Source organism: Lutra lutra, chromosome 15 (assembly GCF_902655055.1).
Source record: "Lutra lutra chromosome 15, mLutLut1.2, whole genome shotgun sequence".
In the NCBI taxonomy this organism is placed as follows: domain Eukaryota; kingdom Metazoa; phylum Chordata; class Mammalia; order Carnivora; family Mustelidae; genus Lutra; species Lutra lutra.
Window position 1 is genome coordinate 39,799,144 of NC_062292.1, and position 23,961 is coordinate 39,823,104.

Here is a 23,961-nt window from a genome sequence, read left to right on the forward strand (position 1 = left end):
AGAATGCCTTTAAGCTAATATTTTTAACAAGAAGTGTTCGACAGCGTTCTCTTGTAAATTTTATCATACCTGAGGCAGTTTTCCTCATTCGATTAGCTGGAAAGCTGAATTTATCCCGAGGCAAACCAGACATCTAGTACAGGCTAAATTCAACAACTCGAGCTTAAATTTGGCTTAATATATCCCCACTTGGATCTGCCTGTTTAATTCTCTTTCATATGATAACGTTGGTTTATTCATAGTCTTGACTTACCACCTGAACAAACCAAACCTCATATCTTATTCTAAGAGAAGAAGAAAACTTTGCAAAACCCACAAAAGTTCCTGAATGAAAATCAGATGCAAAGTTATGAATCAAAAACTCTTTTGGGACGTGACTACAAGAATGGAGTGAAGAGCTTTTCTCTCAGGAACGGCTGCTTTTTCTGAATGTGGACATTTCGTATTCTGAGGGGGACAGATGGTCTTAAAACAAGACAAGGACTCTGACTTCCAAGGCTGGCCGGCCAGGGCAGCTGTAGTTTTGAGTGTCATGTGCCCTTGAAAAGTTACCTATCATCAGGCATCGTATGTATTTGCCCTTAGTTATTAGGTCTGTTCTGACGCACAGCTTTATTTGAAATTGAGGGGGAAACCAGAAAATGGCCTCATCCCAGGCCCCTTTAAATTTTCTTTCCCTGCCTCAAAATAGTCCGTCAGTTCCCAGCCAGAGACCTTATTTTTGCCTTTCATTCTCCAAGCATTTTAATGTGGTTTTTTGCTATCATCTGGTATGGGAGAGGTTGATGAAACATAGGATCTATTTTAATTCCTGTTTTTAAAATAATTCTTTAGGAAAACCTTCCTTCCTCATTTTTACCCCCAACACTTTAGGAAAACAAACTGCAAATTTACACGGAGAAGGAAAATGTGAGTGTTCTGTGTCCGTTGACGTTGTCCCTTAGCACGGTACAGCTTCAAAATCGATTTTTCCTCGTTGTACACAGATTACCAGTTCATAACATCAGACAAACCCAGTGTTTTCCCTTCTCCTAATTCACTGAACTCAGTTTCTTCCATTTTAAATCTGATTTGAATCCAATTATACTTTTTTAAGAGATAAATTATGGGAAATGTGTTCTGCTGTGATGTTTGAAATTGGTTATGAATTGAACAAGGTGAACTTTAAAACTGCTTAAGAGTTTAACAGCTGGGACTATTGGCATATAAAAGGTGCTCAGTATATTCTTAGGGAGTTGATTTGCATATGCTTTATGGGAGTTTAATTCAAATTAGCAAGTTTAATAGTATATGTATTGGGTGTCTTTTGTGTGTGTGGTGCTGTGTTTGGGCTGTGTGGAAGATAAGACAGGATCACTGCCTTTTGAGAGAACACAATCTAGTAGAGGAGGCAGGATACAGACCAGTGACTAGAAGATCAAGAAAAGGGGGGGGAGGCGGAGAGGGGTGTGGCCTGGCTGCACCTGGGTGGCTCAGTGGATTAAGTCACTGCTTTCAGCTCTGGGTCATGATATCGGGGTCCTGGGATCGAGCCCCGCATCGGGTTCTGCTCAGCAGGGAGCCTGCTTCCCCTTCTCTCTCTCTGCCTGCCTCTCTGCCTACTTGTGATCTCTTTCTCTGTCAAATAAATAAATAAAATCTTTAAAAAAAGAAAGAAAGAGGGGCGCCTGGGTGGCTCAGTGGGTTAAGCCACTGCCTTCGGCTCAGGTCATGATCTCAGGGTCCTGGGATCGAGCCCCGCATCAGGCTCTCTGCTCAGCAGGGAGCCTGCTTCCTCCTCTCTCTCTGCCTGCCTCTCTGCCTGCTTGTGATCTCTCTCTGTCAAATAAATTAAAAAAAAAAAAAAAAAAAGATGAAGTCTACCTTCCATCCTTAGAAAGTTCAAGAAAAAAAATTTAAAAAAAAAAAAGAAAGAATGAAAGAAAAGCTTGGCAGGGAAGATAGGACTGGAAATAATTCGGAAGATCTTTCAGGCACAAGCAAGGGGAAGATTGATGTATGAATTCGTGTGAAAGTACATTCTTTCGCTCAACCAGTGTGACACAGTCTTCTGCTTTGTCCAGGCGCTGTGCTAGGCCTGGGGAGGGAAGGGTAACCATTAACAAGGTAGGTCTATCCCTGTTCTCAATTGACAGATAACCACGTAGTACCCAATCATCTATGTGATGGGCAAATGGAACGTGCTAGAGGATCTGTAGAGATGGCTCGGGGGAGGCTCCCTGGTCGCAGTGACGTCTATACGTCCTAAGAGATATCAATCCAGTAATTGGTCTAGGGAAAACAAGAGAAGGAATAGACTCAGGAAAAACAAAACAAAACAGAGAGTGAGCTCAGTTTTAGTGTGAGTTTGAGATACCTGCAGTCCATTGGGGACGAGATGTCCATTAAGCAGCCGTAGCTACAGAACCTCAAGCCTTCAATATGGGTCATTGAGTGAGCTGGTAAATGTGTAAAACATGGCCAAGTAAAATGTTCTACACGTAGAAAAGTCCACATGATTCAAGAAAAACAGGCAGGCTTGGCACTACATTCAGAGCACCCAGCCAAAATTCCCTTTTGAATCTTTCCCAAGAAAACGCAATACATAATGGACTTCGTGCTTCTTGCTTACTGTTATGAAATAATTCTGCGTGAAACAAAAATAAAGTCTGCCGTGAATTTGATACGGAAGAATAGTAGTATGTCAGAGGCAAAAAAAAAGGAAAAGGTTTTGGTTTGGGGCAAAGCAGTGTTTAATCAAGAAATTTATTTGTTCATTCTTCACATATTTATAGTGGTCCCCGCACCCCCAATCTATGGGGGAAATGTTCCAAGACCCCTAGTCATGGATGCTTAAAACTGTGAATCATACTGAACCCATATATATATACATATATGTATATATATATATATCATATATATTATATATATTACATTTTTTCTATAAATGCATACCTGTGATAATGTTTCATTTCTAAATTAGGCACAGTAAGAGATAATCAACAATAACTAATAGTAAAATGGAACAATTCTAGCATTGTACTTTAATAAAAGTTACATGAATGTAGTTTTCCTCTCTCAAAACACCTTACCCTTCTCGTGATGACGTGAGGAGATAAAATGCCTACGTGATGAGGTGAAGTGAGGGGAATGGTGTGGACGCTGTGGTGTAGCGTTAGGCTCTGCTGACGTTCTGATGACACATCAGGGAGAAGGTCATCGGCTTCCAGGCCACAGTTGACTGCCCGTGTCTGAAACCATGGAAGGCCACGCCGTGGATAATAAGGGGGTCAGCTATAGTGAGGATCTTCTCTAAGCCGAGCATTGCCCTCTTAGATGCTAAGATACAGCTGCAGATTAGACCAAGTCTCTTCCTTCACAGCTTTCACTCTGATGAGGGTAGCAGGCAGTTTCAAAAATTAGACAAATACACGTATAATGTACACACAGTCCAACAAGCAACAGTAAGAATGTGTAGTCGAGGGATGTAGGGAAGGGTAAACACAAAATGGGGCAGTGGTCACTCTGTGGCATCAGGCGTTCGTTCATGGAAGGACCACGGGAGGATCCTGAAGGGATGTTGTTCCGTTTGATGTTCCTCGTAAGTGTTAAGTTCAGGAACGTTGAATGCATTTACCTTCTTGTCCAGCCAATCTCCAGAACTCTTTTCATCTTGCAAAACTCAAACTCTCTACTTACTCAACAAAAGCCCCCATTTCTTTCAGGCCCTGGTAATCACCATCCTACTTTCGTCTATGAATATCCTACTCTGGGTGCCTCATACGGTGTTTTTCTTTCAATGACTGGCTTATTGAATTTAGCACAGTGTCCTTGTAGCCTATGTCAGAATTTCCCTCCTTTTTAAGGCTGTTTAATATCCCAGTGGATGTGGGCGCCTGGGTGGCTCAGTGGGTTAAAACCTCTGCCTTAGGCTCAGATCGTGATCCCAGGGTACTGGGATCGAGTCCTGCATTGGGCTCTCTGCTCAGTGGGGAGTCTGCTTCCCCCTCTCTCTCTGCCTGCCTCTGTGCCTACTTGTGATCTTTCTCTCTGTGTGTGAAATAAATAAATAAAATTTTACAAAAAAAAATATTCCACTGGAATATTTTTTATTTATCTGTTCAGTGGTCAGCGGCCCCTTAGGTTGCTTTTACCTTTTGGCTTATTGTGAACAGTGCTGCTAGGAACAGACACGGGTATACAAATATCTCTGATACATGACATGTAGTTTAAAGAAAAATAAGGCAGAGTGAGGGCGCAGAGAGTGATTTGATAACGAGGCCGAGCCTATAGAAAGGGTAGTCAGCAAAGGCTTCTTTGAGTAGATGTTACTTGAGCTAAGGCTGAAGTGACGTGAGGAAGTGAATCTATACAACAGGGGAAGAACCATGCAGAACAAGGGCAGCAAGTACAAAAGGTCCGAAGGCAGAAGGAAGCTTCCATGTTGAAGAACAGCAAGGAGACCAGTGTGTCTAGAGAGGAGTGGGAAGGTAGACTATGATAAAGGATTTCCATTTTCTTCCAAGAAGACACTGTATGTGAACTCCTGGAATACTGTTTCATTAGAAGTATTTAAGCGATGCCATTTGTATTCAATTCTGTATTTTGTGTACTCAACAGAGAAGTTGCCCATCCTCGGCACACAGGAGCTATCTTTGAAACTTCTGCAAGCTCTGTGTGTGCACGCCAGGGCTCCATTTTTCCTTGTCAAGGAGGGAGCTACTTCAACATAAATGAATTCAGTGCCACTTTTCCTGGGGCACAGTGTGTCAGATCATAGCTGTGTACTAAACAAAGTTTGAAATGATTTGTAATTCAGGCCAAAAACCATCTTAGAGAATTGAAGCACTTTCCAGACAGTTAAGCAAAAAAACCCAGTGATAGTCCAATGGAATGATTGCAGAATTCTGCTTGTACCTGTATGTTGACAACCCAGTATCTCCCCTTTTTTGGGGTTTGTTTTTAAGATATTGTTTATTTATTTGACAGCGAGAGAGGGAACACAAGCAGGGGTAGTGGGTGAGGGAGAAGCAAGCTTCCTGCCGAGCAGAGAGCCTGACGCGGGGCTCGATCCCAGGACCCTGGGATCATGACCCCAATCGAAGCCAGAAGCTTAACAACTGACAACCCAGTATCTTCCTTTCCATACTTCAGTTCATAAGCATCCAGTAATGGACCATTAGGGCTGTGGATGACGATAGAGACCAAGTCCAACCTTGAAGTTCCCAGGTGAGGAAAACTTGAGGCCCCAAATAGTGAGGTGCTCATGATCTCACAGTTAGAATTGAGACTAAAATAAAGATATTTAATTAGTGAGGAATTAAATGTCCATTGCCTCTTAGGGATGACATTATGAACCAGAAATTGACAAAAGGGCAGGCACTGCTCCAGGTGACATTCTTTATGAGATGATATTTCTGAGCTGCACATCTCTGGCAACTGTGTTAGCCACTGGCTTCGAAGTAATGTTTTCGCAGACTGCTGTGTATAGTTGGGGGAACCGGGCTTCAAAATTAACACAATAGCATGTAAAGTCTTCACCTGAAACTTCAGAATTGGTCCCGTTTTCTGGAATATTCTTTGTGATCATGGATGGGATAAACTTTCAAGTATTCACTGTGCCTTAATTTTGGAAAACAGCGACATCTTTTTATTTATTTATTTATTTTGTTTTTTAAGATTTTATTTATTTGACAGGGAGAAAGAGATCACAAGTAGGCAGAGAGGCCGGCAGAGAGAGAGGGGGAAGTAGGCTCCCTGCTGAGCAGAGAGCCTGATGCTGGGCCCGATCCCAGGACCCTGAGATCATGACCTGAGCCAAAGGCAGAAGCTTAACCTGCTGAGCCACTCAGGCGCCCCTGCGACATCTTTTTAAAAGTTTATCATATTTAATGCATATTTTACTTTTCCAGGACCCTAAGAGACTAAGAGAGTGAGTTCCCATATTTTACAAATAGAACCACAGGCACAGAGGGAAGGAAAGATCTGCTAGACAGGACTGGTCAATGAAATTAAATCAGACCAAATTCCCTTTGAATGATGTTACTATAACCACAAAGTCAAGCGCTTTTCAAACTTCTTAAGTCAGTGGAACCCTTTTTCCTAAACTCCATATATGAAGCAGAGAGACACTGTTTTTTCCTTAGTCCTGCCACCTTATACTCCCAGTGGAAAGGGATGGTTGGGGATTGCTCAGAAAAGACCTTATGACACTAACTTGTACTCAGTCTCAGTTGTGACTGCTATTTATAATAATGATCTGTGGCATTTAAAATGTTTAAGTTCTTCAGAATCATCAACGATGAATTAAAGTATGCGTCATATCAGTATAAATATCAGTAGTATACTATTGCATTCAAATGCTCTGAAAACTCATGTATTTTGAGACCCCTTAGAAAAGGAACTGTTTTAAGGAGGACACCCCATTCTCCAACCCCAGCAGGTGGCAGAAACTTGCAGGCTGTGGCACTAGGGAGAAAACAAGTGCCAGGACCTGAAAGTCAGGAGCCCTTCAAGGTCCAGTTCCCAACTCTGCTCGGGGATGTCTTGGGGGCATTATTCAAGAACTCCAGAGCCAAAGAGCCTGTTAAAAACCAGGGTCCAGGGGCGCCTGGGTGGCTTAGTGGGTTAAGCCTCTGCCTTTGGCTCAGGTCATGATCTCAGGGTCCTGGGATCAAGCCCCGCATGGGGCTCTCTGCTCAGCAGGGAGCCTGCTTCCCCCCCCCTTTGCTTCCCCCTCTCTCTCTGCCTGCCCCTCTGCCTACTTGTGATCTCTCTCTCTCTCTGTCAAATTAAAACAAACAAACAAACAAACAAACCAGGGTCCATGCCTTAGTAGCTGAGGAGGTAGAGTTACATGACCCCTGGAAATCTGTTTCTTTATCTGGAGAATGAAGATAATAATATCTTCCCAATAAGATTCTTAACAGTATTAAATGAGAAAACGTGTAAAAAAATCCTTTGCACATTGACTAGTGCTTGGAAATGTTACCTTCTTCCTCCCTTGGTCTGGCTTACTTTGAGATCTTTCTTAGAAAAGCTATTTAATCTCTGAGTCTTAATTTCAAAATACCTATAATACCTTCTCAAGAAAGCATCCCTTAAAAGCTAGTCTTTTCCAGAGTCCCACCACTAGACCCCGTTTCTGTCTAAACATTCTCATGGAGCCTGGGGGCTCAGTCAACAGTCCATTGGTGAATCCCAATTCTGACCACCATCCATGCCTCTCTGCTGAGGTCTGGGCCTTCATTTCCTGCCATTTCCTCTGTATCTACTGAGTGTTCCACAAGCTCTTTAAATTCAACATGGCTACACCTAGACTTACTAAATCCTGCCCTCTCAGATACCCTCTTCCGCCTCTTGCTGAAAGGGTAGCCACCACCTTCCTCCCTTGACAGACACCCAGAAGTCATCCAGGATCTTCACTCTCTCCTACTCTCGATGAACACAGGGCCAAGAAGCCCTGTTGAACCAACGATCTTGATGCCTTTCAAGTTCATCCCACCCCCGTGGTCCACAGTACTTCTCACCTCTATTCCTGCGACAGCCTCCTGACTGTCCTCCCATGAGACTGCTCTCTTCTTCCCCTCCTTCAAATACCAGTCCCTTCTCCTCACTTCTGGTACTGGAGATCCACTTCTGGAGCTCCACTTCCGGTGCTCTTTCTAACTCAGAGAGCTGATCATTTCCTTCTTAAAACCTTTCAGTGCACCTGTATTGCTTTCAGACTGAAATCCAGACTCTTTCTGACAGGTGGTGTCCTTCACTCTTAAACTCGATGGCCCATCCTCCTCTTGCCCTCTGCCCTCCTTCTGCATGAAAGTGAAGCTGCTGATCCTGTGTGTGCCCTAGACATCCCTGCTTATCTCTGTAACATTAAATAAACTACTTCACACAGAGACTGTGTGTTTTATTCCTGTATCTTTAATACCTGGCACAGGGCTATCAGACTGAATGAATGAGTGGATGGATGGATGGATGGATGGATGGATGGATGGATGGGTTCATATACACATATACATAAAGGTGTAAATAATAAATAATGCATGTTATAATGCCTGGTAAGTTACAAAGCGTCAGTAGTTGTAAAGGCTTGTTATTTCTATGTACATAAATAATGCATATGCTGTTTGTCCACGTTTTTACATACTGCTCCTGCCAAAGAGTTTCATTTTCTTGTTAGTAATTTGCATATGAAGACACTGAATTGTGTGTCCTAGTTGCTAAAAATAGCTCATGGGTTAATAAGCCTATACACACAAGCACATTTTTGTAGGGGGCTTAACAGCGATGAATGTAAAATCTTGAGTTTGAAGTTTTGCTGCAAACCGGTTAGAATTTAATCTTCAACATCAGCACTAAAATATCTTGTCCTCCCATTTCCAACCCCTAAATAGCCCTCACTTTTTATTAAGTGAACTTTGTTCATATGAAAAGAAGTAGCAAGTTGCTCTCAAAGTTCTTACAAAATTATGTATATAAATTATTTAAATATAACCCTTTAAAAAATTTTTTTAATTAATTCCTTACAGAAAATTCTTCCCTTTCTCCTTTTCTGGCATATTAAAGCAAAGGGTCTTTTGAGGACAGATTGTGTACCAATTTACAGATCGCCATCCTTCCAAAAGCCTCAAGGAAAAGAAAGTGTTCTCTGGGTGCGAAATAGTACCTCTTTTTCCCACTTTCACCTCCTTTAAAGGGCAAGATGCAATTGTTTTTCCACATGCGGAAAATTAACAAAGGTAATTATCTTCTTAGGAAAAGACAGCACACTCCATTTGAGCCCCTAGCCCCCCAACTCCTAGCCCCCTTGCTCAGCCAAGGACCCATCACTGAAAAAAAGTGCTGAACGGGAAGATTTACAGACTGTGCCATGTGGCAGGTACCAGAGAGTCAGAAATCAGTATCTTCATCTTCAGAGAGAGTCTGAGTGTTGTGTATGACTGAGAAGCCAGTGCTGTAATATATTCAAGAAGACCTAAGGGTTTACTTTCCAATAAGGATGGAAAAAATCTGAGCATGCCACTGTGAGCTTATCGTAATGCTGCTTCATATAAAAAGTTGGTAATTAGTCCCTGAGTGAATAAAGTAGAATAGATGATAAGAGATTGATACTTAGAGGAGAAGCACAAAATGCTTTTGCCGGTCATCAAAATTTAAAGGCTATAGAGAAAGGGTTGGGGATGCCTCTGTCTGTTTACATGCAATTTCCAACTCCGAATTTGCAGTGGTAGAGTTCATTAACTTGTATTTTTAAACTGTATTAAAATGAAGCTTATATAAATTTCAAAGGGGAACATGGAGGGCCAAATGCAGGAGACTTTGAGATCCAGCATAAGACACCACAGAAGAACTGGTGGGAATTCTGGTCTCTTGTCAGTCTCTCCTCTTCCAGCTGAGTGTTTTTCTAGAATCCGAATATGGTACAGTGGTATTTAGATGGGAACTGAACACGTCTCGAAAACGTATTATTTCTGATGACTCCAGAATAGGTAATAATTTTTCCAGATTTTGTTTTCTCATGTAATTTAATAACAGTTCATTCAGAGGTTTTGGTGTTACAGGGCCCTGTTATTTAATTTAGACTACCATGTATGCCAGTTCCCATTCATTACTTAATATGGAATAGATTTCATATGTATTTCGTGTGTGAATTTTCACAAAAGGTCATGAATTCCGTGGGGCGCCTGGGAGACTCCGTCGGTTAAGCATCCAGCAGTTGATTTTCATTCAGGTCATGATGTTAGGGTTGTGAGATCACACCCTGCTTTTTTTGGATCCGTGCTCAGATCAGAATCTGTACGGGATTCTCTCCCTACCTCTTCTTCTGCGCCTCCCCCAACTCTCTCTCTCTCAAATAAAGAATAAAATCTTCAAAAAAAATTCCGTGAGTATTGTGGGAGCACATTAAGTTTCTGGACTCTTCCTAAGAGGTAAGTACAAATGAACTACATAAAAGAGAAAAATATGAGTCTTCTGAGAGGTGGTGTTATCAGTATTTTGGCACTTAATCTTCCCTGTTGCTTTTAGGTCTTTGTGAACCATCTCGACCATAGCAGAGAAACTATGGTCCACCTCTCAGGCTAGACATGCAAGAAATGTAGGAGCTCAGGGATCTTAACTCCAAATCCAAATGAGGATGTGGGTGCATTTCCCTTAAAGTAAAACTGTCCAAGGGAAATCCTCATTGGCAAAACATGTAAATTAAGACTTGATTATTCAGACCACAGGATTCACACAGGATTCTTTAGCCAGAAAATATTGTCACATTTTAAATATTTAATTTCAGGAAGAAATCTGTTGTATAAATCAATTTTTGAAAGCCAGTTTCGAATTAGAAAAAGAAAAGAAGTTGGCTTATAAGACAGTTAACAGTTGGGGGCGCCTGGGTGGCTCAGTGGGTTAAAGCCTCTGCCTTTGGCTCAGGTCATGGTCTCAGGGTCTTGGGATCAAGCCCTGTATCCGGCTCTCTGTTCAGCGGGGAGCCTGCTTCCTCCTCTCTCTCTGCCTGACTACTTGTGATCTCTATCAAATAAATAAATAAAATCTTTAAAAAAAAAAAAAAGACAGTTAACAGATGAATGTAATAGGTAATGTCACGTTGATATCAATCTTGGACAAATACATCAATAATATAAAGAAAACATTACTTGGAGAATTCTCTGGGGATGCTTTGGCTAATACTGAGTTCTCACGCCAAGGTGCGTACAGTTTACTAGGGAAACAGACGGTTACTAAAGCAGTGCAAATGCTGCTAGAGTAGAGTCAACCCGCAGAGCAGTGATCCAGGAACTACGTGGTCAATAAATGAGAGCAATCCCATAAAAATCTTGTTCTTTCTTTTTTCTTTTTTCCACCTTATATAGCTTAAATATAGGATCATTGACATCAAATTATAGATTGTCTCTGTAGACACAAACAAAACATACAATCAGTAAGTACCTTGGGGTCATTAGCAGCATAAGTTTTGTTAGATTTTGTGAGAAATTCTTAGAATTGGCTTAATGGGAAAATTCAGTCACGTGAATTCAACTCTGATGGACTTATATTATATATTTATTTATTTTTAGGATTTTATTTATTTAAGAGAGAGAGATCACAAGTATGCAGAGAGGCAGGCCGAGAAAGTGGTGGGGAAGCAGGCTCCCCACTGAGCAGAGAGCCCGATGCGGGGCTTGATCTCAGGACCCCGAGATCATGACCTGAGATGAAGGCAGAGGCTTAAGCCACTGAGCCACCCGGGCGTCCCAACTCTGATGGACTTTAGAGAAAAATTAGAGATATGGCCAAAGTACAGGAAAGCTGTATTTCTTCCTTCAGAAGGAAAATGGCATATATTTTTAAACGTTTGGAAGAAAGGTACCAATTCAGGTCAGTTTTTATAGAAATTATCCAGCACATGCTAATCTGGAGGCTTTAAATGATCATTCTGTGATATTAGTAAACACATAAGCCAGAGCTAATGCTCTATCCTTCATTTTATGTTTTTTAATAGATTTTTTTTTTCTTACCGGAGTGGCATAATTTATCACAGAAGGTAGAGCCTAGGTCTCAAAAAATACATTTATCAAAAAAAGAAGTTTCAACAACAACTTTCTAAAAAGACTATTATTCATTTATCTTACATTTTTAAACTGGGCAAATTCCTCTATCCTCCCTATTAATCTCTATGACTCTGGTTAGCTTTCCCTGCTTGTGAGAATATCTTTCACTGTAGCATAAAATAATGCTCCATTTCAGTTGTTTTGCTGTAATTGTGTTTAGATCACTGTAACACCTAAAGTGGCTTGTTTTCTTTTTCAACTTCCTACTCGTATGTAAAAGAGAAAGGTGAATTCTGTCTTCTTTAGGTTGGATGAAGGGTAAAAAGAAAAAACACCGAGAAATTTGCCAGTATTCAGAGGAACTATTTTTAAATGTCAGCTCTTTGCAGTGATCCTTTATGAAGGACCCATACACATCACCAGAGTGAGAGCCCTTGAAAGGAGAATGTGCACCACAGGGTCAAGGCTGACACGAATGTAAATTCTTCTGTCCCATAACGGGCTAGAGTGTATCAATGGCATTTCCATTTGTTGACATTTTGTAATTTTGAACCAAATGTAACTCAATGTATTGGTATTTTCAAATGATTTAAGATAGTTTTTTAAATATTTTAGATCAGCGCCTGGGTGGCTCAGTGGTTTAAGCATCTGCCTTTGGCTCAGGTCACCCCAGGGTGCTGGGTTTGCGCCCCGCATCTGGTTCCCTGCTCAGCAGGGAGTCTGCTTCTCTCTCCCTCTCTCTCTCCCTCCCCCCATGCTTCTGTTCTCTCGCTCACTCTCTCTCTCAGATAAATAAATATTATTATTTAAAATAAAGTATTTTAGATCAGATGAAAAATGCTTTTATTAACTGTGAAGCGGGACATCCATAAAATGTCAAGTGAGGAACAACTTGCCTGCCAGTTTCAATGTCACTAGAAGACACAAATCCTAATAGTGTAGCATTTGTCTGTTGGCACATCTCGCTAATAAATAATCAGATTTTTTTATTCTCCCATTTCACTTTGAAATAGATGTGGTACCCAATGCTCGCCCTACGTACCTATTTCAGTACTAATTCCTCACTGTTTCTAATTTGGGGCAGAGACTTGGGGGATGAGGAGGGGAAGCGTGTTGAATGCAAAGTTATGGCTCAAAATATAAACACGAAAATCATCCCAGACACATTTAAACAGCAGATGTAAGGTAACCTTTTTTTGTTGGTTTTGTTTTGTGTTGTTTTCGCTTGTTGTTACTTTTTTTATTTGAGTAGAATTGACACACAGTGTTTCATTGGTCTCAGCGATACATTATTGTGATTCAGCTTCTCTGTGTGCTGTGCTGTGCCCATCCCAAGTGCAGCTGTCATCTGTTCACCACGCAACGCTAGTACAGGGTCACTGACCACATTTCCTACGTTGTGCCCTTTATTTCCTTGACTCAGTCATGCCATAAGGGGCAGCCTGTATCTCCCACACCCCTTCCCCCATTCTGCCCATCTCCCACCCCCCTCCGAGGCAAGTGAGTAATTTTATTTTAAGAGGATTTAGAGATACCAAAATGGACATGCACATAAGTACAGGCTAAGTTTGACAGCCACGTTCAGTGCCAGATGTATTGGGTATGAGTTACTATGGTAACTAGTAACTGAGTTTAGTACATTTAACCTTTTAATCATAGTTTTATGTGGTTTTCTTCAGAATCATTGTTATTTATTTTTATCCAATTAGAAAATAAGACAGGGCTGGAGGGGTGCTGCATCTGTTTACTTTCTTAGCATGGATGTATGTAAACACACATATCTATATATTTTTTTCGAGAGACTTCTATATACACATTATATAAAAGTTGGAGTTAACGTCAATAAACTCCAGAAGAGGAATTCCAACAAAACCGTTTTCCCTTGTTCACTGTCTGTGCGTGTATGCATTTGTATGTCATGCTGTCTTTTTTTGATTCTGTGTTTCTCCCTTATTCAATATTTATAAAGACCGCTAAGGCAGATGCCTTAAAACAACTGGATGATCATCAGGAGTTAGGCTGCGTGAAATGCTTGTGTCCATCTTCTCTGTATAAGTGACCGAGGATCGGGGGGAAAGAAAAGGAAAGTAAAGTATCAGACTTTCAAACCACATTCAGGTTAAAGGGCACCGGCCATCGCGGTGCATATTCTGCCTAAAGGACAGGGCTTTCATTTGATAAAGATCATTAGTCACTGAGATATATATTTTAGAGAGCTCCAAGTAGCGAATAGTTCTGTTGGCAGTCACTGGAGTGTACCAGATGGTTCATTAGCATAGGCTAGACAAGTCAAAGGCTTTCAGAGTCATTTAGAAAATGTCAAACAGAAACAAGAACCCTGTCACTTTTTATTAGAATTAACTACATCATACCCTGGACACAGATTTCACCTTGGGTCAGAAAAATTAATACAGAATTATATGAATTGTGTAATATACTGGGTTAAGATAGGTCTTTCTCTAGGGACTCATTTGCCAGCAATATATTATGATCCCTCTACTTTAGGAATCCTCAAACCTTTCCTTTTGTAAGATATGAAAAGAGTTGACCTTGCTCAAAATCCATTGGTGTCTAATTGATTTGAGGTATATGCAGAATTTCAACAAGACATTCTTCTAAAGCTCTTTTGTGAGCCTTTTCCTGGGAAGCTTGGCGAGTGGGGCTTACTGAATATTCAGCAGCCTATAAAGTATGCTTTATGTCAGGAGGAAAATACATCCATTAATTGAACACACGGCTGTAGTAAACAGGAATTAAAATGCCATTAAAATAACGTCCCTTTTTTTTTTTTAATCCAGATGTCAAAAACCTTGAGAACTTCCAGCTGGTAGAAGGTGTCCAGGAACAAGTCAATGCCGCCCTGCTGGACTATACGATGTGCAACTACCCACAGCACACAGAGAAATTCGGGCAGCTGCTTCTTCGACTACCCGAAATCCGGGCCATCAGCATGCAGGCTGAGGAATATCTCTACTACAAGCACCTGAACGGGGATGTGCCCTACAATAACCTCCTTATTGAAATGTTGCATGCGAAAAGAGCTTAGGTTCCAGTCCCTAGAAGCTCTGCTTTCAAAACAAAAAGAGATTGGTGGGGGGGAAAAGACAGGAAGAAAGAAAAAAAAAAATACTCTGAACTGCTCTAAGCAACACTAATTAAAAACTTGGTTTAAAGATATTGAGTTTAAAACGGCATAATAATCAAATACTTACTAGCAAATAAATGATGTATCAGGGTATTTGTATTGCAAACTGTGAATCAAAGGCTTCACATCCCCAAAGGATTCCATATAAAGACACTGTAACGGAGTGGATTGAACTCCTGGATGGATACCAACACCATACTGGAATAAAAACGGACGGAACAATTCTTGTATAGTTAAACTGATCTCCGCTGTGAAGAAATTTAGAAACTGATCTGTGTTATTAATTAGGCTTCTACAGCAGGGGATTTGAGCTTATGGAATGCCTCCACGGTAAAGCTGAACTAAAACGACTCAAAAAAAAAAAAAAAAAATCCATCGGCTGCGCCTGTAATAGCCCTTCCCTCTTCCTTTCAAGGACCCAGCACCTTCTGTCCTGTGATCACGGAATCTGTCCTTATGGACTTGTGCTCAGCCACACCCACTAGTAGCTCCACCAAATCATGAAAAGCCTAATTTTGAATGTTTGTGTCTTAGACCTGCAAACAGTTGATAAGAACAGTCTGTAATATGTTAGCTTGCCATTTTAAATATGTTCTGGGTTGTTCTGTCATGTGTTCATGTAAAAAAAAGAAAAGCAGGCAGTATCCCTCTTCTGACCTTATATAAGCATTAATTAATATTAAGGGAAAGGACTACAAACTTAAAACAAATGCTCCATAGCTAAAGCACGCTAGACCTTATTTCTGCTTCTGTTACTGAAATGTGGCTTTGGCGTTGTCAGATTTCATGAAAATTTCTTGCCAAAAGGCTCGTTAGGGTACATCCATCTTTTGAACCATCAAAGTTTGTAGTTCGTTTGAAAATAAAACCTGAGACATATTTTAATCTGGGATGTCAAATAGTCACAGTGCTAAGTAGTTTAAAGTAAAACCGAAGCATGTTAAACTATGCAAAAAGAAAGGAAATGTGAGCTTGTCAATTGTCTCAAGTCTCCTATTTGTTGCAGTTGAACACCCCCTTAACATAGAATGGCAACAGTGATGCCTACAGATGGACTGGAAAGATACTAAAGCAATCCCAATCTTCCCCAAGAGGTGAAGGAAGAGAGTGATACTGACCTTTCTGAGTCATAGACCAAAGTCTGCTCTAGAACAAATATTGAAGGACAAAGACTTGCAAAACAAACTCTCCCAACAACGATAGCAGTATTATTGACATGTAATGCCACAGGTATGGAAGTCTTGCCTTATTTCACAATTCTGAGAGGTAGCTGTGCAGATGTGGATCAACATTTGTTTAAAATAAAGTATTAATACTCTCAAGTCAAAAGATAGTGTTTACATTCTTTAGGTCCTGTGGGGGGAGGGAGGGAAAACTGATATTACAAAATAGCTAAAGCAGTAATTTCCTTAATGTTATTTTTCTGATTGGTAATTATTTTTAACAGTACTTAATTATTGTATGTCGTGAGACACTAAAATCAACCACGGGAATCTCATTTAGACTTTGATTTTTTTTTTTTTTTTTGAGATTATCAGCGGCACAATCACTTGTAAAAACTGTAAAAACTGAAAAGTATCTCCTAGTCCCTTAATTTTTTTCATAAATGTTTCAGGCTTTTGAATAGTTTATTTATATTGTATATCATAGTTTCAACTGTAGACAATGATGATGCTAATTTATTGTTCCTTGGTTTCACCTTTGTATAAGATATAGCCAAGACTGAAGAAACCAAATATATGTGTTTACTGTAGCATGTCTTCAAGTTAGCAGAACATAGTTCAGGGACAGAGAAGGGTCTTAATGAATTAAAATCATCCACTTGATTAAATGTCTGTAAATCTACATAATTACCACTGTAGTTTATTTAATATCTATTGTAAATTATGTGACTTGTAGTTTCCTCTGTTTTCAAGTAAGTTTAACAAGGGTGGAGTCTTCCCTGGTTTCCTCTACAAGCATTGTAAGTTGTATACCAAAGATATGAGTTACTACTTCTGTGTGTACAAAAGGATTATTTTATTATTTTTTTAATCGCCTCTAATATTCGTCCACATGAAGGGTACACGTTCGCTAAGCGGAGTGTTCACAGCTCCTCAATGCAAAGTCTCAGTCACCTGTAATCACAGTTCAAAGGACAAAGAAAAAAGAGCTGATCAGAGTCCATGTCCAAAGCTTTAAGTGGACCGGCAGTATCCTTACTCTCCCCTGTTAAAAACCAACTTGGCTAGAAGACCTGTGGAGAGGAATGGATGTTGTCAACACTGAAATGGTTGCGTCCTGTATGTGGAACATGGGTGGCGGCAATTACGAGATTGGTGGGATAGTTATTTGGAGTGTCTTTAACATTGCAAAAACAAAAAACAAAGAACAAACCCCTAAGTACATTGATTCTGAAAGTCCATTTTCTCTTATTTTAAATAACACAGTAGTACTCTCCGCTGAAAATAAAACCTAGGAAATGTCAATTACTGGTATGTTGTTAAACTAGCAAATTCCATCCTAAGTGCAGTTAGAAAGAAAGACGGGCAACACAGAGAGTTAGGTCCACACTCGTGGTGACATCAAGAAAAGAAATTGAAAAAACAAAAACAAAAACAAAAAAACCCACACCAGAAATTGATAAACAAGAATGTACCCCAGCGGACTGTGGTCCATCCACGGTTGGCCAGGGATCTTTCTCTAGTGCTCGTTGTTAACCCGTCTGCCACGAGACATTTCCTTAGCAACTGCCTTACCAGTTACAGGATTCATTAGTAAAAGCAGACTCAGATATAAACTTTTTTTGGCTTAGCGTGGTTCATTAGAGTTGGTCTCTGTTTGTCAACAGACAATCTGTCATGTCTGAACATTTGTACTGCAGATCCACAGCTACCTTGGACCTGAATCCATGCAATGTTTCGAGTGTGAAGTCGGTTACTTGTTGGCGTTTTCTTACTGTATCGGTGAAATAACACAATGTCATGTCAGTTCTTGTCAGGAATTTCTGGACAAAATGGGTTTTTTTTTCAGTATTTCAATAAATATTGATATGCCCAGCCTGATAATTTTTAAAAGTTTTTTATGCTGTCCTCATTCTATTAGATTCTAAAGCTTCTGAGTAATTGAGATCCTTGACTGGGAGTGGAGTCTGAAGATTTCCACCCCGAGTAGATAACTTTCCCCTCTCCAGGTGGTATCTAGAATAGTCTTGTCCAGGTTGGGTAGCTGAAGCGTTAAATGATCTGTGCGTCCTCTCTCCACATGAAAAAAGCATTTTATATTATTGTTACAACACATTAGCAGAAATATCTTAAAGTGTCTTAACTTTTTGTCTACCCTGTCCGCTAATAAACTTAACAAGTACTTTGTGGATTCAAGTGACCTTCAGAACAGCTCCATTTGCTATTACTATGTTCCTCTTAAAGTTTCTTGCTTAGAGTGAGAAACTAGTGAGTGAAGGAGCAGGGATTTGAACCCAGGCAGTTTGGCTCTGCACTCTCTCTAAACCAGGGCGACACTAAGGATTTGCTTGAAAAGAAGAAGATATTATGGGGCTCCTGGGTGGGTCCGTTGGTCAGGCGACTGCCTTCAGCTCAGGTCATGATCCTGCATCAGGCTCCCTGCTCAGTCGGGGGGTGGGGGGGGTCTACTGCTCCCTCTGCCTGCTGTTCCCCTTGCTTGTGCTCTCTCCCTCTCTGATTCTCTCTCTCTCAAATAAAAAACCTTAAAAAAAAAACAGTGGATAAAATCAGGCATCAAATCACTACTACGTATACAAATGTCAATGATGTGAAACCCTAAAAAAGCCTTTTTATGTTTTCTGGAGTTTAACCCTAAACAGTAATGTGTATGTCCTAGAAATTAACCCTTTTCAGTACCACTGAGACTTTGGAGATGTTTAAAGCAAGGAAATATGTACAAAATCCATTTTGGAAATTAATAATTACCTCTATTACGAAATAACACAAGAGCAACAAAACAATATGCTTATGAAACATTGTGGTCTGGTGAAAGCTTTCTCCTTTCGCCCTGCCTCTGCCTTCCCAGGATAAGCAGGAGTCATAATCTCTCTGCCAATAAGGCACTGATTTTTCTTTGGATCCTTCAAAAAGACACCAAGGAATCAGATTCAAAATGCTGCATTTAAGTTCTAGTAGATCACGGAACTAAGATTTTTAAGCAACTGAAGAGTGGCCTACAAAAGACATCTCCCTCATCAACCTCTTACCAGGAAGAAATTTATTTAAAATAAAAAATTCCTTGACATTCCATGGAACATGGAAATAATGTATTCATATTTGATTGAACTGTAACTTACATACAGAAAAGTATGCAGCTAGATACATCCGTACATATGTATAACCCAGCTAAATCATCACATAAGTCCAGCAGGGTCCAGAACACCAATTTGTAAAATGTTTTGATAAGTGGTTATACACACTTTTTAAAAAATTTGGTGGAGAGGAGTTTTCTTCAAAGCCCAAACCAGCAGCCTGCAGAGGTCATTCTGATGAGACCAGAGGCTTCACTCCATCACCTAGAATGAGACAAAGTTGTTAAATGCGTCAGCATGATAGAGCCTCTAAGAAAAAAATGGCTCACACGGATGCGTGTTTGATTCTTACATTTGATATTCACAATAACTTTGAAGAGGTTTGTACCTTTAACGAAGTTTGACATTCAGTTTGAAACCATCTCTGATGTACATTTTTATGAGAAACATGTGGAGAATTTGCTCAACATAACACAGGTCAAAATGCTACGATACTTAGTGATCTTGACATTTCCCTGGAATAATAAAGACCAATTTTCCTTAACACTGAACAGGAAGTGTATAGTTGAGTCACTCAAATATTCTTGGAATACTTTAACTGCTTCACAGAGGTATTTGTTTTATGTTAGGGTAGGAATTAATAATTTGGTGACTGATAGCAGGCAGTTACTGGCTCGTTTGCAGAAAAACTTTGAGAACCCATCTCTGAAACATTGCATGTGTAATTGTTGCTAGAAAAGAGAAAAAGAGGCAAAAAGAAGTGTAATTAGTCTGACTGTCCCCAGTATGAGGGTTTTTTTTTTTTTTAAGATTTTTGTTTGTTTGTTGTCAGAGAGAGAGTACAAGCAGGCAGAGTGGCAGGCAGAGGCAGAGGGAGAAGCAAGGAGCCCAATGCGGGACTCGATTCCAGGACCCTAAGATCATGTCCCAAGCTGAAGGCAGCCACTAAACCGGCTGAGCCACCCAGGCGTCCCCCCAGTATGAGTCTGACACAAAATAACCAAGAAACCACTAGACTCGAGCATGCTGAACCCTCCACATTCCATTCCTGCGCTGAGACCAGCATCCATCAGACCCCAGGCTGCCCAGGATGTATTACGGATGCTGGGCCAGATTCCCTGGGACACTGGTTCTGAAACTGTGCTCAAGACCATGTCAGTCAGAACAGACCAAAAGGAGACAATGCATTGATACCTGATTTGCATCTAATTCTTGACCTTTATGGACCGCAGACCACAACACTCCTGTCGTACCTGATCCACCAGCAGCCCCCCTGTCCTTGGCCAGCTCTGTCAGCCCCACCTCCCAGGAAAAAGCCCAGCCCAGTGATCTCCGATTGTGCCAGAGCTTCCAGAAATTTCGCAAAAAGAAGTAAAGCCCCTCCAGATTTCCCACAACCTTGGGCCATCCCTGCTTTTCTTCATGCACCCACATCCCCCCACCCCCACATTACCTTGGTATCCAAGTCCTGCCCATTACTTTCTGTATCTCTCTCAAATCAGTCCTCCCTCTGCAGCTTCAGATCAGGCCCTTAGCATTTCTCACCTAAAACTATTCAACAGCCTCTGGGCTGATCTGCCATCAGTCTCAGACCACTCCAAGCCTCTCTCCCTGGAGCGGTCAGCGTGTCTTCCTACCCCAGAGCTGACCATCTCACTCCTTCAATTCCAGTCCTATGATGCTTAATAGCTGTAGGAAAAAGTTCCAACCTGCCCTCCTAGACCTCACACCTCAGACCTTTTAGGACACAGCATCTGCCCACCTTCCCAGACTCCACTCCTCAAAACATACCCACCACACTGAGCTACTTGCCACCTGAACATAACCTGTTCTTTCCTGCCTCTGAGCTTCTAGGCATGTTCCCCAGTGGCTCAGCAAACTGAGACTAGACTTGGAGAAATCTTCCTAGCTGCCCCCATCCCATACAAGACCCCCCCCAACCCGCCAAAGTCAACAGATCCCATTTCTAGACCATTGGCCTCTGATGTGAATGATACTCTGGTCTCATTGTGTTTCTCTCAGGGTTGCCCCTCTGAGCACAGGGCCAGGGCAGAGCCTGGAAGAGCCACTGGCCCAGCGCTGGTGAACCGAAAAGGCACAACACGGAAGCATAAGGACAGCGCTCCCCAGTGTCCTTGACTTTGGATGTTTTTGTGGGGCCAAAACTGAGATCATCTAGTGCTCACCCAGCATGCTCGTCCACTCCAAACTCAGTATCCCAAATGAATTTCCTGTTTCCTTCACGGACAGCTCACATGTGTGATGGCATCCTGACGCCCATCCTGAGCATGGGACTAATCCAAAGAACGAGACAGTGACAATGGCGTTACTTTATCGGTACAAGGTGCTCAGCATCTCTGCACACCATCCGAAGAAAGAGCTGCAGAAGGGAGAGGAAAGGTGCTTTGCGGCACCAGGAACAGAAACTGGTGGTAGTAAAAGAGGTGGGTGTCACAGAGAGAAAGAGTTCGGCACAATGTGAAGGAAAGAAACGTCTACAATCAAAGCTTTCCAAAAATTAAACCAACTTCTTAGCGGCTAGTAATTTCGCAGAAACTGTTCCACCTGAAGCTGGGGTTGACCTCAGCGTTGGGGATCTGATTCCTCCAGCAGGTGGCCGTTAATGGCCCTCTAGAATAGGAGGTCTAAGATTCCAGCATGGCCATGCAAGCAGATGAGTCCAAACCTTCAAGAAAGATCTTTTTCCTCACTTCTTCCCTTCCAGAAAAAAATGTGTCTTTGAAGTCTGCTAGCATGATGAGATACTGACAGCCAAGATCCAGCCAACTCCAGAGACCTCAGTGTCAAAGAGACGAATTTACAAAGCTCGTTTCGGTGTTTATGCATGAGGCGAGAGAGAAGTCACAGCCTGCCAGACACGTTAGACCGGCTCATCTTTACATCGGGCAGTAGTTAATGCTCCAAGAAAGAAAGTGTTTACTTTCTGAAAAATTCTAGCCATGCATCCAGAACTGCTCCTTCACCATCTGCTGTGTCGCAGGGGCGGGGGAGCTCAAGGTGGCGGACGTGCTGGTGCCCCACGTATAGCCCTCCGCTGTGAGGGGCAAGATGCCCCTTGGCTCAGTGAGGTAATCTTCATGCAGTTCCTGCTACTTGGCGTCCCCTCCCATCCCTCCAGCTCTCCCTGCCACCTGACAAAACAGCAAATTAAAGAGGCTACACCAGAAAGCCCAGGACGTCCATAAAAATATCTTAACTGAAGGAAGAAACAGTTTGATTTTTTTTTTTTAAAGATTTTATTTATCCACCTGACAGAGATCACAAGTAGGCAGAGAGGCAGGCAGAGAGAAAGGAAGGGAAGCAGGCTCCCCGCTGAGCAGAGAGCCCGATGTGGGGCTCGATCCCAGGACCCTGGGATCATGACCCGAGCCGAAGGCAGCGGCTTTAACCCACTGAGCCACCCAGGCGCCCCCAGTTTGATTTTTTTAAATTTAAATTCAATTACTTAACATAGAATGTATTATTAGTTTCAGAGGTAGAAGTCAGTGATTCATCAGTCTTCTATAACACCAGGGCTCATTACATCACATGCCCTCCTTAATGTCCTTCACCCAGTTACCCCATCTCCCCACCTCCTCCCAACAATTTGTTTATTAATCCAGTATTTCTCACCTGAAAAATATTAGTTGAGCCTCTACTATGTGCCAGGCAATGATCTAGTTAAGGAAATGCAGACTAGGGGCGCCTAGGTGTCTCACTCAATTAAGTCCAAACCTTTTTTTTTAAAAGATTTTATTTATTTATTTAACAGAGAGATTACAAGTAGGCAGAGAGGCAGGCAGTGAGAGAGGAAGGGAAGCAGGCTCCCCGACAAGCAGAGAGCCCGATGCGGAACTTGATCCCAGGACTCTGAGATCATGACCTGAGCCAAAGGCAGAGGCTTAACCCACTGAACCACCTGGGCGCCCCTAAGTGTCCAAATCTTGATTTTGGCTCAGATTATGATCTCAGGGTGGTGAAATTGAGCCCCATATCGGACTCCACACTCAGCAGGGAGTCCACTTCTCTCCGTCTCTCTTCCTCCCCTCCGCCCCTCCCCCCACTCACTTGCAGGTGCGTGCTCTCTCAGATAAATAAATAAATCTTAAAAAAAAATAAAGAACACATACCAGAAATAATTCATGAAAACAGCAACCTCTGTTTATGTGCTACGTAGTGTGACAGACTAGATAGCTATCGTGTCTCCCCAAAATCCATCCTCCCTTTTTCCCTAGACATATGGTTACCAGCTAAAGGCTACATTTTCGACCCTTTTTTACAGCGAGGTGTAACCATGTAAGATCGGACAGTGACAATGGAACATGAGCAGAAATGGTAAGAGCAGCTTCTCAGTTCTCTACAATTTTAGAGACAATCCACTTTACCTGGACTTTGGCTCTTCTCCCCTTCCCTGGCTGGACCCTGGGTGTGGCAGCAAGGTGGACGCCTAAGGACTGAGGACCTAGGGGACCACCAAATGGTGGAAGTACCTGGGTCCCTCGGTGACCTGGTGAGTAGTATCCCTGACTAGACTTAGGTAAGAGAGAAACAAACTGCTCTGGTTTAAGCCACTGTATTTTGGGGATTTCTTTGTTTCAAAAGCTTAACATTGACCCTAATATACAAAAATGATTTCATCTAATCCTCAAGACAACCTACTTATGACTAAAGGAACTGAAACTTATGGAAGCTAAATAACTTGCCCAAAGTGCAAAGCTAGTAAGTGACAGAGCAAGGGTTCAAACAGTTCTGTTTGAGTCCAAACCCACGCTTTTAACCACTCAGCTACAGCGCCCTCCTGATAGCACATACCAAAGCTTCCTGCAGGGCCAACATTTACCTCATTAAATGAACATTCTCTTTATAATTCAAAAGAAACAAAGGGGGCAAACATTTTTTTTTAAAGATTTTTATTTATTTATTTGACAGACAGAGATCAGAAGTAGGCAGAGAGGCAGGCAGAGAGAGAGAGGGAAGCAGGCTCCCCGCCGAGCAGAGAGCCCCATGCGGGGCTCGATCCCAGGACCCTGAGACCACGA

At 41.7% G+C, this 23,961-nt stretch overlaps 1 protein-coding gene across 5 annotated transcripts in view; it reads left to right on the top strand.

Annotated features, from left to right (window-relative positions):
• Positions 1-17,711, top strand: part of NR5A2 (nuclear receptor subfamily 5 group A member 2) — a 139,165-nt gene extending 121,454 nt beyond the window's left edge. For all 5 annotated transcript variants that reach the window (XM_047705486.1, XM_047705487.1, XM_047705488.1 and 2 more), the window contains one exon: positions 14,321-17,711. In XM_047705486.1, coding sequence (XP_047561442.1) covers positions 14,321-14,568 — 248 coding nt within the window. In that variant the 3' untranslated portion in view covers positions 14,569-17,711. The remainder of the gene's footprint in view (positions 1-14,320) is intronic.
• The last annotated feature ends 6,250 nt before the right edge of the window (positions 17,712-23,961 follow it).